This window comes from Setaria italica, chromosome IV (assembly GCF_000263155.2).
Source record: "Setaria italica strain Yugu1 chromosome IV, Setaria_italica_v2.0, whole genome shotgun sequence".
In the NCBI taxonomy this organism is placed as follows: Eukaryota; Viridiplantae; Streptophyta; class Magnoliopsida; order Poales; family Poaceae; genus Setaria; species Setaria italica.
Genome location: NC_028453.1, coordinates 30,829,415 through 30,842,790, shown reverse-complemented (window position 1 = coordinate 30,842,790; position 13,376 = coordinate 30,829,415). Strand labels below are relative to the sequence as shown.

The following is a 13,376-nucleotide window of genomic DNA, read 5'->3' as shown; positions in this document are numbered from 1 at the left end:
CCGAGAGACCGCTTTATTTTCTCCGGTGGGTAGCCAGGAGGGGGTGAAAATAGTGTGGCTTCGTTCCCTGACAATTTAAGGTGGGATAAAATGGTTTGGGGTGTTAATATACCCCTTCCCCCCCCCCCCCCCCCACCCCCCACCCCCAACACACACACAAACCCCCCGTGCCTTCTTAAATCCATAGTTCCATACCGACGCCAGGAATTATACAAATGTATCAGCCTATTATATAACAGTAATAGTAATTTCTTACTTGGCCAATCAAAACACAAGTGATCCTTAGGAACAATAAATAACTTGTACAAAAACTTATTTCCCATATTCTGCAAGAATGCGGTTATTTGCCAGTCACATCTCATCTTGTTATTGCAACTAAATCCTCCCAGGTAGATTTATACTAACTAATAAAACCCATACCCTGGAATATGGTATTCCTGTCAACTAAAATCCATATTCCAGGATATGGGTTTTATTATCAGAAGAGCTCAAAAAATGATAAATCAATAGCTATAACTGAATGCGATATGGTTGCAAAATCGTTTGTAAGAAAGGAAGTTTACTGACCTGTAAATTGCCAGTGCAATCAATCTGAGGTTGAGGCTCCTGCTTTACGGGTGCAGCTTTTACTGGACTCTTAAAATTAAATCCTTGTCGCTTAAGAAGAGCTACAGAAGGAAATTTAGTTATAAAACATCAGTAGTGACAAATAAAATGAAAAGGATAAGGATCTGCTGATGTTTTGTCACTACTGATGTTTTATAACTAAATTTTATAGAAATTTAGTTATAAACCATCAGTAGTGACAAATAAAATTTAGTTATGCTAACCTGCCACTTTTCCTCTGCTTTCATCTGACACAACTGCATCAGCTTTCTTGGGCCATTTATCAAACTTTGATCGGAATATAACAGTCTCAAATCCTTCCATGAGACGAATAATATGAGATTTTGGCCGGTTTCCTTCACGTAGTAATTCCTACAGAAGTAAGAAAGAAAAAGGGCAACAATTGTTTAAGGCATATGTAGTAAATGGAGAAGGAGAAAAACTGGAATTCCAGTGCGTCTATCTCAGATGATGATTTTTAACTAGCAAGGGGCTTAGTAATCTGCAACACCAGGGATATGGAATGTGATGAAAAAACCATGCTGTCGGTCATGATGAATTAGCTGATAACTAAACTTGAACTGGTTAAAAGGCATTTTCTTGCACGCAAACTTTAATTTACCTCGCATATGGCACTACCATAACAGAGTCAATACTCGTTATAGGAACTCTATATTATTGATGTGGGTGAGCCCGAATTCTTTCATAGGTAATTTCAAGTTTGATGCCTAGCTTTCAATGCTTATCCACATTAGCTGCAACAATTCTTAATCAAATATCTGGTTAGGAGCCACATTGGTGATTGCTCTTAAGTTTACTACATCTGCCTAAATTGTGAACTTTATGGTGGCTGGTTCACAAAAGGTCCAGCCAAATTACTAGAAGTACCAAGTCAAGATGGCAGAAGCAAGACAATGTTTTTTTTTGAGGAAATCAGACTTCCATTAACCACTCTGTCCAGGTAACTCCCTGGACACAAGAACAGATACATATTCAGGTACAGACTCATGCCATATCAAAGGATCAGAGTCACAGTTTAACCCCACGGCAGCTAGTGTATGCGCTACAGAATTACAAGCCCGTGGGCAGTGGGAGACAGAAGTAACAGAAAAATCATACAGAAGCAAGACAATGTTACCTCAGCAGCAGAGCCTGCTCGTTTCCTCTCTTCGAGAGTTGTTTCTCTACCCATCCAGGCATAAATTTCAGAACCACAGTCTAGCAGGTAACATTTTGTTGAATCTAGTAGCTCTCTTGTCAGAATTTCACAATCAATAGGTGCTACTTGGCCTTTATTGACACTGACAACAAAAATAGGGAAAAAACATTTCAGTAGACGAAAAAGTAGACATGCTATAACATAACCTTGAAAGATAGAATTCCTTCAAAGAGAAAAAAAATGACTATGATTTGTCACGTATGATACATTACCAAAGCAATTTTGAAGTGGAAGTAGAATCTTTCCCGTTAAGTTCAGAAAATGTCTTTCTTGGCAAAGGAGCAAATCCACCAAAGAGACCCCAGAATTCACCAGCATCAGCGTCTGCCATCAACTTTCCATCCTCTGTTTGAAAGACGAGATTATAACTCTGAAAGAATATTGGACCTTGAACATTTAAGCACATTTAAACCCTTTTGTAAAAAGTCAACTTACCAACTGCTCCTACTTCACATTTACCATCATGGTTGGTATCTTTAAGATATTGCACAACTTCAAGGGCTTTAGCCCTCTCCTGAATACTTGAATTTGATCCATTGAATTGGAATATCTTAGATTTTGTATCTAAAATAAATATGTCATCATGGTTGAGTGATGATCGTGCAAAAGGAACCTGTTGGAGCAGGGGAAAATTGGAATGTGGTATCTGTATTAGGAAGCTATGACTGTACAAGCACAAATTGACAAAACTATATGAAAACAAAAAAAAAACACCTCTTTAACATGAACTGTATGCTTTCCTCTGCAGACAAATAATCGTGTTTTATGCTCCCGCTCATTGATTTCAGCATGCCTGAAACCAGATGTAACCCCACCTTCCTCTGGTATAATACAAGGTTTAAAATATGAAAGAAATTTCTCGGTCTCATTTCCCTGTACTTCACGGTATTGGACAGCACGTCCGCCAAGAGCAGCATCCAGTTCGACAGTCTTGATTGCAGCTGTACCAGCTTCATCCTATATATTAATTACAGTGCAATTTGTAAATCTTCTTGTTCATTAGCTACAGTGCTAGAAAATGAAAATCTACAGCGCCAGAAAATGAAATGAACTTATAATGTGAAAGCAAACCTGACTGGTATCTTTACCAAGCCAATAATGGATATCTTGCCGAAAGGAACCATTTTTAAGGGCAGTTGTCTGTTCAAAGAATCAAATAACTATTAAAAACAATCAGGATTTCACCCTGATAAATATCAATCTAAGCATATAACTGTAATCTGAGCACTTGTGCAATATAAACAGAATATCATTGCTTTTATGCAGCATAAACAACATACTGGAATGATCAGCTGCATTAGGAAACAACTTATCCCTTCTAGTACCAAGGATGCATGATTTGATAAGCATGTGAACAGAAGAAGTCAAGATTTAATGATCTTTGGAGATAAGATGTAAGCAACGGAAACAATTGTACTGCTGACATCAGGTAGCACACAACATATTTTTCCCATAGAACTAAATACAGGAATTGAAACATTTACAAAATGAGCAAAGGTAAGTACCTTCAGTATTATGTACGAGTCGCCTGTGAAAAATTTCCCATATGTTTCCTTGGGGACAGGAACCGCCTGTAACTTTTCAATCCGCCATATTTCCAATCCACTGATCGTTGCTAAGGATAATAATGCAGAAATAAACAAATAGGATTGAATGTAAGTAATGCAACACCATGCTAATCTAATTTCTCCACTAGATTATCACAAAGGTTTCCCATGGACTCACAGTTCATCAAATATAATTGATGTTTGACCTACAAGTGTTCTAACAATCTTCTACTGGATATATGATGGGCAGCAGGAACAATTATTTTGGAACATTAATAGAAATGTAATGGGAGGAATGAGGGCAAATGACATTCTTGGAATTAAACGGCACAAAGGTATAAGCACAGATATTATGACCAGTAGAAAACTAGAAACTGAAGGATACTCTTTTTGACCCGCGCCTTGAAAAACAGGATCCACCTCCCTCATTGAAACAGCCATAGTACCCCTAGATTTTGTCGGGCTAGTCCTTGGTGGCTTTTGCTTCACAAGAGAAGAAAAGGTGTGCTGAAACAGAAAAAAAAAATTAGATGAACAGTTATTCCATTTGCAACAATGCAAGTTCTGGAACTCAAAAGCAAGCCCGCATAAAAGCATTCTTACAAGAACATCAACAAAGATCCTTCAAAAAAAAATGATAGACGTGGCTAGTGAAAAATCCAAAATGGGATGAATCACATGATGTGTTTACGAATAACACTGCATACAAAAGTTTCCTATTAAAAAAAGCCCATTGATAGGAACGCAATACCAAACTATTAGAATTTCTAGCATTTTCAAGACCTTTGGCCTGCTCTTGTACAACGATTGTGGCTCAAACAACATACACTCAACATCTACAAAGGCACAAACTAAGAAGTTGGCATGACAAAGAGCAAGCTAACATCCTGATCACATCTAGGTTCAATCAAATATAGTATCATCCAGCTTCAACCGTTTACAAGGAATTGATTGTGTCCAACTACTATGCACGGAGCATATGAGTTGCAATGACCAACTAATTCACTAAATTCCATACAGTGTGCCACATCATTTGCAGATTCAAAGTGCTGTAACCACCACAGAATAGACAAGAGCTTGACACATTTCCAGGATGTTATGAAACTGCCTGAATGAGTTACCACCTTCCATTCCGCCACGGTACCAGCTGCCGAATTTGATCAGCACATTAATAAAGGGCTGAAAGGTAAACCCAAGAAGTGTGCTGTTTTATGTGCAACTTCGGGCCAAAATCCAATTGAGTAGGCCTGACATCCTAGGATTCAACAAAACATCCACATCCAGCTCACTAAATCCAAAACACGGATGGACTTGCATGGCTCCAATGCTCCAACACACAACTAATATCGCTTCCAAAACAATCCAACTGCGCATCAAATCCGACGACTTCCAGAGCACAACTCAGCATCGGGATCAGCACGGGGCCATCGAGTGGCATATAAACAAGCATAAATCGAACCAAATTCCAGCCACCCAGATCCACCTCACGCCCAAAAAGAAGTAAAAATCACTGCTCTCACAAAACTAGTCTCCAAACAGCAGCTCATCTCAATGACAATGATCCATCATCTGATCCAAATCGCGCAAAATGGCCATTCTCATGCCAAATGCCAGACGGCCAGATCCCAACCCGCCACCAAAAAATCAACCTAGCAAAAATTCCCCACCACATCACGCTAAAAACCCATCCATCCAGAACCCACTAACCCAGTCCGTACCACACAAAATCCCAAAAACTCAGCGAATTCCCGCAGCCCAGATCCGACGCACACGCACCCAAGCCGGCCAACCACAGACACCCCCGCGTACCTTGATCGCTGACCCCGGCGCGGCCATGTCCGGACCTCAGATCGCCCGAAGCCGAAGCCCCGATCAGAAGACCAACTTAACCACCCCCGCCGCGGGCACCATTAAACAAATTCCCCGGCCCTCCCAACCCCCATCATTCCCTAAAAAAAAAATTGCCGAAATGGAGGATTTGGTCGCCACGCACCTCGGCCGGGGTGGACGGTGGCGGCGTCCAATCGTGGGGAAGACTAGCTAGCCAGCGGGTTGCTGTCGCTGCTGCCGTTAGCGCGCTCCCGGGCTGGCGTTAGCGGGGTGGCTGGCGGACGGGGCCGCGAAAGCCAGACGAAGCCTCCGGATTAACTAATAATCCGTTAATCACCCGGCTAAACGGGGCGGGGGGGAGAGGTTGGGGTGGGGGAGGCGAATGATTGGAGCCGAGGCGAAGCGGGGGCGTGGCGGGTGGCGTGCTCGCCACTATGGCGGAGGAGGAGGACGACGAGGAGGGAGGGAGGAGGCGGACAGGACAGAACAGAGACAGAGGAGGTGGAGGAGGTGTTTGGGAGTTTGCGCTATTTATATTTTTGGACGGAATTTCTTCCCTGCGCCGTTATTCTGTCGTGGCGCCTCGTTCTGACGAGCTGGGGTAAACGGGGCGTGTACAGGTGGATATACTAGCATGATGCTAACGGCGTAGAGGAGGACGACATGGTCCAGCTAGATCTGTATAATTTGGGAGGAAAAGGGTGAGATGATAAAAGCGAGAGACTGAAAGTTTTTCTTTTGAAATAAAGAGACTGAAAGTTTGTTGAAAATGATAGGGGGCAAGGGCAAATGTTCGTCAAAGTTTGAAGAAGGTTCCAGCGGCCTGCTTGATGATATGATAAATAAATGTAGAAATGAGAGGTAGCGTCGCTTCCGACGGAATGAGGATTTTTAAAAGGTTGAAAGTTGAATTCCATCGCACATTTGAATTTTGAAGTAGGAATAGTTCAAATCCAGAGCTATCATGCTGCATATGTTTCTGCGGGTACATATGAAATATGGCGCGCAAAATGGTTTGAATTAATTCGACCATTAGCGCAACATTTATGGAAAACATACAAGTTTACGAGTTACGAGGAAAGCTTCGGTTACGACTCCCGCTTTTAGGAAACTACAAACAAAGTAAAATTGAAATACGCACATACGTGATGTTAAAAGGGTTTTCAACTCTGAAATTAGCCTATAATAACATGAGCACATACCATTAGCCTCTCCATTTTACGGAAGAAAGAATTACGAACGTGGAAAGGTTTTACTCGCCACGCCAGCTCGCCCAGCCTACGCAAACAGGTGTGTTCTTACCAAAAGTAACGAGGAAAACCAATGTCAAGAGGCTTTCGCACCCATAATTCGTGCCTTTTAGCACCCCCGTTCCGCTGAGCTGTTTGGCGGCTCGGAGCCATCCATCCATCCATCCCACTCCAAGTCTCCTACAGAGGAAAAAAAAAATTGCGATCGCGCCGAAAGGTGACGCGAGGGGTTGGGACAGTCCACGCACCATTCATAGAGGTCGGCCACCGCCCCGGCGCCCACCGGCAACTCCAAAAACAACTCCTAGAGGCCAAAGGGAGGAGGGGGCGGAGAGTGACGGGGCGGCGGGAGGGTACGTGCTGGATGCGAGAGCGGGGACAAAGTCCAACTCCCGGTGCCGCCCACGGTCGTACGCGCGCGCGAGCGCGGCGCCACCCTGGCGGCACGGCGCGACGCGGGGGACGCGCTGGGGCCGGGCGTGACAGGGCGGACGCGCCCGGGGTTCGGTGCCAGGACGGGATCACGGGACGGGTCGCGGGAGGCTCCAGCCGTCCAGCTGCGACTGGGCGCGGCGCGCGGCTGTGCCTGCCGGTGCGGGTGCCGGAGCGACGTCTGGGCCGGCGGATCTTTGACGTTGCTGTCTGGCCAGCCTTCGTGTTTGCGTCGCGGAGACAGCACGGGTTCGCGAGTAGTGCGCCGGGTTGGTTTGGAGCGGCGTGCGGGTCGGTGCGCGGCGTTCGTGCTGGTGCTGGGAGATGACGACAGGCGGCGCGGAGAAGTCAGAAAGGTCGCGATTACCAGCGTGTTTGGTATTTTTCAGCTTCACTTCAAAAAATAGGCCCGTCCGAGTTCCCATCTTCGTCTTCCTCGTGCCATAGCCGACCACGCCGTCGCTCGCTTGCCGGGGCTGCTCCTCCTCCGCCACCCGTCGGTGCCGCGCCGGCGCTCGTGTCCGCCGCGCCCAGGGTCGCGCCGTCGCGCCTTCAGCGGGACCGCGTTGTTGCCGCTTGCCGGACGGGGTCGCGCGCACCCCCGCTGCCCGCTGGAGGCACGGCGCGGGGAGGTCGATGCCAGGGCAGCGGCGAGGCCGCACCGCGTGCAGTGCTGCTCACCGAGTCCGCGGGGCCGTGCCACGCGCGCCTCACGCCGCTCGATGTACGTAGTCTCTTAACGCTTGCGTCTCCCGCCGCTGCCCCCTGGGGCCGCGTCGCGCCTCCGCTGCTGGACTCGTCAGGGGTGTGATACGGAGTACGTCCACCTAGCTAGCTAGCTATAGGCTCAAGAATCATTAGCGTCTTCTGGTGCCTGTCGCACGATGTTAATTAGCACTAGTAGAGAGTCTTCTGATTTCTGAACCACTAGTTAATTAGTACTAGTGACACCACTACTTAGTATTACTCCCTCCATTCTAAATTGCTAGTCATTCCTGAAAGCGTGATTAGCGCTCTCTTGGTCTGTTGCCTTGCATGGCACTGTTTTGGTTTCACGCGTGCGTAGATCACGGCCAGCTGGCCCTAGCCGTCCAGGCTCATCTATATATTGTATCCGCCTTCCTGAGTAATACAATTAATCACGCTTGATTTCCTCTAGTCTAATATGGTATCAGATGGTTTCTTTCCCTCTATGCCCTAATCGCTTCCGCAAAGCATACCTGCCGCTGCCATGGATGATCACGACGCCGCCGCAGCCGCGGCCATCGCCCTGACTGACGTTGAACGCGCTGAGCGCACGGCCGCCCTTGACCGCGAGGCTACCGCCGCCCGCGATCGCGAACGGGAGGCCGCGGCAGATCGCGCCCGGCAGCGTGTCCAACTCGCCGATGCGGCTGCTGCCGCCGTCCGGGCTGCCTCCGACGCCGAGGCGCGCGTTCGCGCAGCTACTGCCGCCCTGGATCGCGAGCGTGAGGCCGCTTCGGCTCTTGCGCAGGCGGCCATCTCTGCCCAGCAGCACGCTGCCCGCGCCAACGCGTCTGACGTCGACGGCGGCCACGGCGCTCCACCACCCGACGTCGCCTCTCTCGAGGCCCTCGCGGTGGCTAACCTGCACGCCCAGGCTGCTGGTGTTCAGAACATCCGCTCCCTGGTTTCTGTCGTCCTGGAGCTCTCCTCGCCTCACTACAACCAATGGCGTGACTTGGTGCTCCTCACTCTCGGCCGCTACTCGCTCGCCGACCATGTCACCTCCGACGTCGTCGTCGACACTCCGGCGTGGCATCGCATGGATTGCGTCGTGCTCTCCTGGATCTACGGCACCGTCTCCACCGAGCTCATGGACCTCATCCGCGTTCGCGGCTCCTCTGCTCGGTCCGCCTGGCTCGGCATCGAGCACAATTTTCTCGGCCATCGTGAGACGCGTGCCCTCCTCCTCGACGCCGAGTTCCGCACCATCGTCCAAGGCAACCTCTCCGTCACAGACTACTGCCGCAAGATGAAGAGCATGGCAGATGCTCTCGCCGATCTCGGCGAATACGTTCCCGACCGCACCTTGGTCTTGAACGTCCTCCGCGGGCTCAGCGAGAAGTACGCCTACATGACTCCTCACTTCAAGCGTCAACGCCCGTTCCCGACCTTCAGCGAGGTACGCGACGATCTGCTCTTGGAGGAGCTCACCATGCCGGCTGCCCTGCCGACCCCGTCGTCCGCCCTCATCGCCACCGCCGGCAAGCACTCCGGCGCCCCCTCCGGTGCCCCTCCTCGCCAGCCACCGCAAGGGGGTGGCAACAACCAGGGCCGCCGCAACAACCGCCGCCGCGGCAGCAGCAACTGCGGCTCCAACGGCGGCAACGGTGGTGGTGGGTCAGGTGGCCCCAACAACGCTGCTGCTGCCGGCAAGGGCACCAGCTCGCTTGCTTCTGGCCAGCCCGGTCCTGGTCACGCTGGCACACACTGGCCGAGCTTCTTCAACCCATGGACCGGGACCATCTCCATGTGGCCCCGTCCACAGCCCACGCCACCCGGAGGATCGGCGCCTCGCCTTGCTCCATCTGCTGGCTACTCGGCGCCGCAGGCAGGGTACCCGGCGCCACAGGCCATGCTCGCTGGCCCATTTGGTTTCCCCCCGCCGGCGCCCGTGGAGCCCGGTCCGCCACTGCCCGCGTCTCCAGCCCCGTCGGCACCGTGGACACCTTGGAGCGGTGTTTCATGGGACCAACAAGCCTTGGCAAATGCTTTCAGCACCATGTCCGTGCAACCCCCGGCCACCGGCGAGTGGGTCATGGACTCAGGTGCCTCCTCCCACATGACGCCCGACACCGGTAACATCTCCTTGTTCCGTCCCCCACGTTCTACTGGTCCATCCTCCATCATTGTTGGCAATGGGTCCACGTTACCTGTCACGCACACTGGTTCCGCAATCCTTCCTGGTCCTTTTGTTCTTAATAATATTCTTGTTGCTCCTGATATTATTAAGTCTCTCATATCTGTGCGCCAGTTCACTACTGACAATCAATGTTCCGTTGAATTTGACCCGTTTGGCCTCTCTGTGAAGGATCTTCGTTCCAGGAACGTGATCGTCAGGTGCAATAGCTCGGGGCCGCTCTACTCCTTCCATCCACCGGTGTCGCCGCTCGCTCCCCACGCACTCCTCGCCGGTGCTCCCTCCTCTGTCTGGCATTGCCGCCTTGGGCACCCCGGCCACGACGCTCTCTCCAAATTAGCCCGTTCTTCAGCTATTTCTTGTACTAAGCACTCATGTGACACTTTGTGCCATGCCTGCCAACTCGGTCGCCACATTCGTTTACCGTTTACCGCATCTACTTCTCGGGCTCTCAACATTTTTGATCTTATTCACTGTGATTTGTGGACCTCCCCTGTTTTGAGTGTCTCCGGTTACAAATATTATTTGGTCATTCTTGATGATTGCTCTCACTTCTGTTGGACTTTTCCCCTGCGTCTCAAGTCTGACACTTTTTCCACTTTGGCTAACTTTTTTTCTTATGTGGCTACCCAGTTCTCTCGGTCTGTCAAAAGCGTCCAGTGTGATAACGGCCGCGAGTTCGACAACCTCTCTGCCCGTGGCTTCTTCCTCACTCACGGCGTTGTCTTGCGCATGTCTTGTCCCTACACCTCCCAGCAGAACGGTAAAGCCGAACGTACCCTCCGTACTCTCAACAACATGGTACGTTCGCTCTTGTTTCAAGCATCCCTTCCTGCCTCCTACTGGGTTGAGGGCTTGCACGCTGCCACTTACTTGCTCAATCGTCTACCCACCAAAACTCTCGCCACCGGCACGCCCCACCTTGCTCTTTTTGGTTCCCATGCTTCCTACTCCCACCTCCGCGTGTTTGGCTGTGCCTGCTACCCAAATCTCTCCTCCACTGCCCCTCACAAACTCACCCCCTGCTCGACTTTGTGTGTCTTCCTCGGGTACCCCTCCGATCACAAAGGCTATCGGTGTCTTGATCTCTCCACTAATCGCGTCATCATTTCACGCCATGTGGTTTTTGATGAGACCCAATTTCCATTTGCCCGTACCCGTTCCTCGCTTCCCAGCGATTTTGAGTTTCTCGCTGACTTTACGGTCCAGTCGGTGCCCCTTGGCCCGCCTTGTCCACCTTCTCTTGCAGGACCTCGGCGCGCCACCACTGCTCCAGCTGCACCTCCCGCGGATGCCCCTGTCGCCCCCAGCCACACTGCGGCTTTGCCCCTTCCCGCGCCATGCGCAGTCTCGGCGTCCCGCGCGGCCGGCGTGACCTCGGTGTCACCCGCGCCTCGCGCGCCCGCGGTGGCCCGCCCGCTCGTCGGCGCGCCCTCGGCGGCCTCGCCCGTCGGCATGCCCCCCTCGCCCGGCCGCGCGCTTCTGCCACGTGCGCCCTCCGGCACGCCCCTGCCGTCCTCACCCGCCGGCGCACCCTCGACGGCCTCGCCCGCCGGCGCACCCCCGGCAGCCTCGCCTGGCCGTGTGCTTCCGCCGCGCGCGCCCGCAGGCGCGCCCCCGGCGGCCTCGCTCGACCGCGCGCTTCCACCGCGCGTGCCCGCCGGCGCGCCCCTACCGTCCTCGACCGCCGGCGCGTCCTTAGCGGCGGCCTCGTCCGTCCGCGCGCCCCCGGCGCCCTCGCCCGACGGCGCCCCCCCGGAGGCCACGTCGACCGCTACAGCCACGGCCGGTGCTCGAGTCGTCTCGACTCGCACAGGCCAACGTGCTGTCACCAATGTCCCTCCCGTCACCAATTCCCACCGCATGGTCACACGAGGAAAATCCGGTTTCCGTGTGTCTTCGGAACCGTTGCTTCTACACGCCAGCACGATGTCGCCTCTGCCGACGACCTATCGCAGCGCCCTCGCGGATCCGGCCTGGCGCGCAGCGATGACCGAGGAGTTCGACGCCCTTCAGATCAACAACACCTGGGATCTGGTCCCCCGGCCTCCCGGTGTCAACATCATCACTGGTAAATGGGTGTTCAGGCACAAGCTCCATGCAGATGGCTCGCTGGATCGCCACAAAGCCCGTTGGGTTCTTCGTGGTTTCACTCAGCGCCCAGGCGTCGATTATGATGAGACCTTCAGTCCCGTCGTCAAGCCGGCAACCGTTCGCACTATGCTAACACTTGCTCTGTCTCGGGATTGGCTTGTTCATCAGCTCGACGTCAAGAACGCCTTTCTCCATGGGACACTTTCAGAAACAGTGTACTGCTCTCAGCCGACTGGCTTTGCTGATTCCTCTCATCCGGACTGGGTATGTCGCCTCAACAAATCCTTGTATGGTCTCAAGCAAGCTCCTCGTGCCTGGTATAGCCGTTTTGCTACCTACTTGCTCAGCCTGGGATTCATGGAGGCCAAGTCCGACACATCACTGTTCATCTTCCGGCGTGGCACTGACACAGTCTACTTGTTGCTTTATGTTGATGATATTGTTCTCACCGCCTCATCGTCTGCACTGCTTCGTCAGACTATATCGGCTCTTTAGCAGGAGTTTGCTATGAAGGATCTGGGGGAACTCCATCACTTCTTGGGGATCTCAGTTCAGCGGTGTTCTTCAGGCCTGTTCCTCTCCCAGCGGCATTATATCTTGGATATCCTTCAGCGGGCTGCCATGGCTGATTGCAAACCTTGTTTGACTCCCGTCGACACTCAGTCGAAGTTGTCCGGTGCTACTGGACCCTCCGTCAGTGATCCGACTCACTACCGCAGCTTGACCGGGGCACTACAGTACTTGACTTTCACGCGGCCTGATATCTCCTATGCCATTCAGCAGGTGTGCCTTCACATGCATGATCCTCGGGAGCCGCATCTCAATGCAGTGAAGCGCATCCTTCGGTACCTTCGGGGGACGATCGACTATGGGCTTCTCCTTCGCCGCACCACGCCATCCGAGCTTGTCATATACACCGATGCTGATTGGGCGGGATGCCCCGACACGCGCAAGTCCACATCGGGCTACGCTGTGTTCCTAGGTGCTACCCTTGTCTCATGGTCATCTAAGCGTCAGCCGACAGTCTCTCGGTCCAGCGCGGAAGCCGAATACCGCGCAGTCGCCAATGGTGTTGCTGAGGCCGCCTGGTTGCGGCAACTTCTTCGGGAGCTCCACAGTCCACTTCCTCGAGCTTCGCTGGTCTACTGCGACAACGTCAGCGCCATGTACCTCTCGACGAACCCGGTCCAGCACCAACGCACCAAGCATGTGGAAATCGACCTCCACTTTGTTCGTGAGCGGGTAGCCACTGGTGACGTGCGGGTCCTTCATGTGCCGACTACGTCCCAGTTTGCGGATATCTTCACCAAAGGCCTGCCGACCTCCGTCTTCACCGAGTTTCGGTCCAGCCTGAACGTCTGTCCGATCGACAATCTGCCTGCGGGGGGGGGGGGGGGGAGGGGGGGGGGGGTTAAAAACCGATTTACCCCCTCTTGGTGTGGTGGCCTGGAAGGGACTGTTTTGGTTTACCCCGGAGGGTAAAAAAGGCCAGATGGGCCTTTCCCTCCCGGGTT

At 52.1% G+C, this 13,376-nt stretch overlaps 3 protein-coding genes across 3 annotated transcripts in view; 1 reads left to right on the top strand and 2 right to left on the bottom strand.

The window, feature by feature from the left end:
- LOC101756620 (villin-3-like) overlaps positions 1–5,319 on the bottom strand; it is a 10,171-nt gene extending 4,852 nt beyond the window's left edge. Inside the window, 10 exon segments of the mRNA XM_022825898.1 lie at positions 449–668; positions 831–978; positions 1,745–1,907; positions 2,038–2,170; positions 2,261–2,438; positions 2,540–2,782; positions 2,897–2,965; positions 3,331–3,430; positions 3,758–3,879; positions 5,182–5,319. Coding sequence (XP_022681633.1) covers positions 449–668; positions 831–978; positions 1,745–1,907; positions 2,038–2,170; positions 2,261–2,438; positions 2,540–2,782; positions 2,897–2,965; positions 3,331–3,430; positions 3,758–3,879; positions 5,182–5,208 — 1,403 coding nt within the window. The 5' untranslated portion in view covers positions 5,209–5,319.
- A 3,351-nt stretch (positions 5,320–8,670) lies between these two features.
- Positions 8,671–9,977, top strand: LOC111257087 (5'-3' exoribonuclease 2-like). Its single transcript, XM_022826121.1, has 2 exons — positions 8,671–9,706; positions 9,940–9,977. The coding sequence occupies exons 1-2, from the start codon at positions 8,671–8,673 to the stop codon at positions 9,975–9,977; spliced, it is 1,074 nt and encodes a 357-aa protein (XP_022681856.1).
- Positions 9,978–10,838: 861 nt separating this feature from the next.
- LOC111257086 (circumsporozoite protein-like) lies at positions 10,839–11,633 on the bottom strand. Its single transcript, XM_022826120.1, has one exon. It carries the CDS (start codon positions 11,631–11,633, stop codon positions 10,839–10,841), a length of 795 nt encoding a protein of 264 aa, XP_022681855.1.
- Between the last annotated feature and the right edge of the window lie 1,743 nt (positions 11,634–13,376).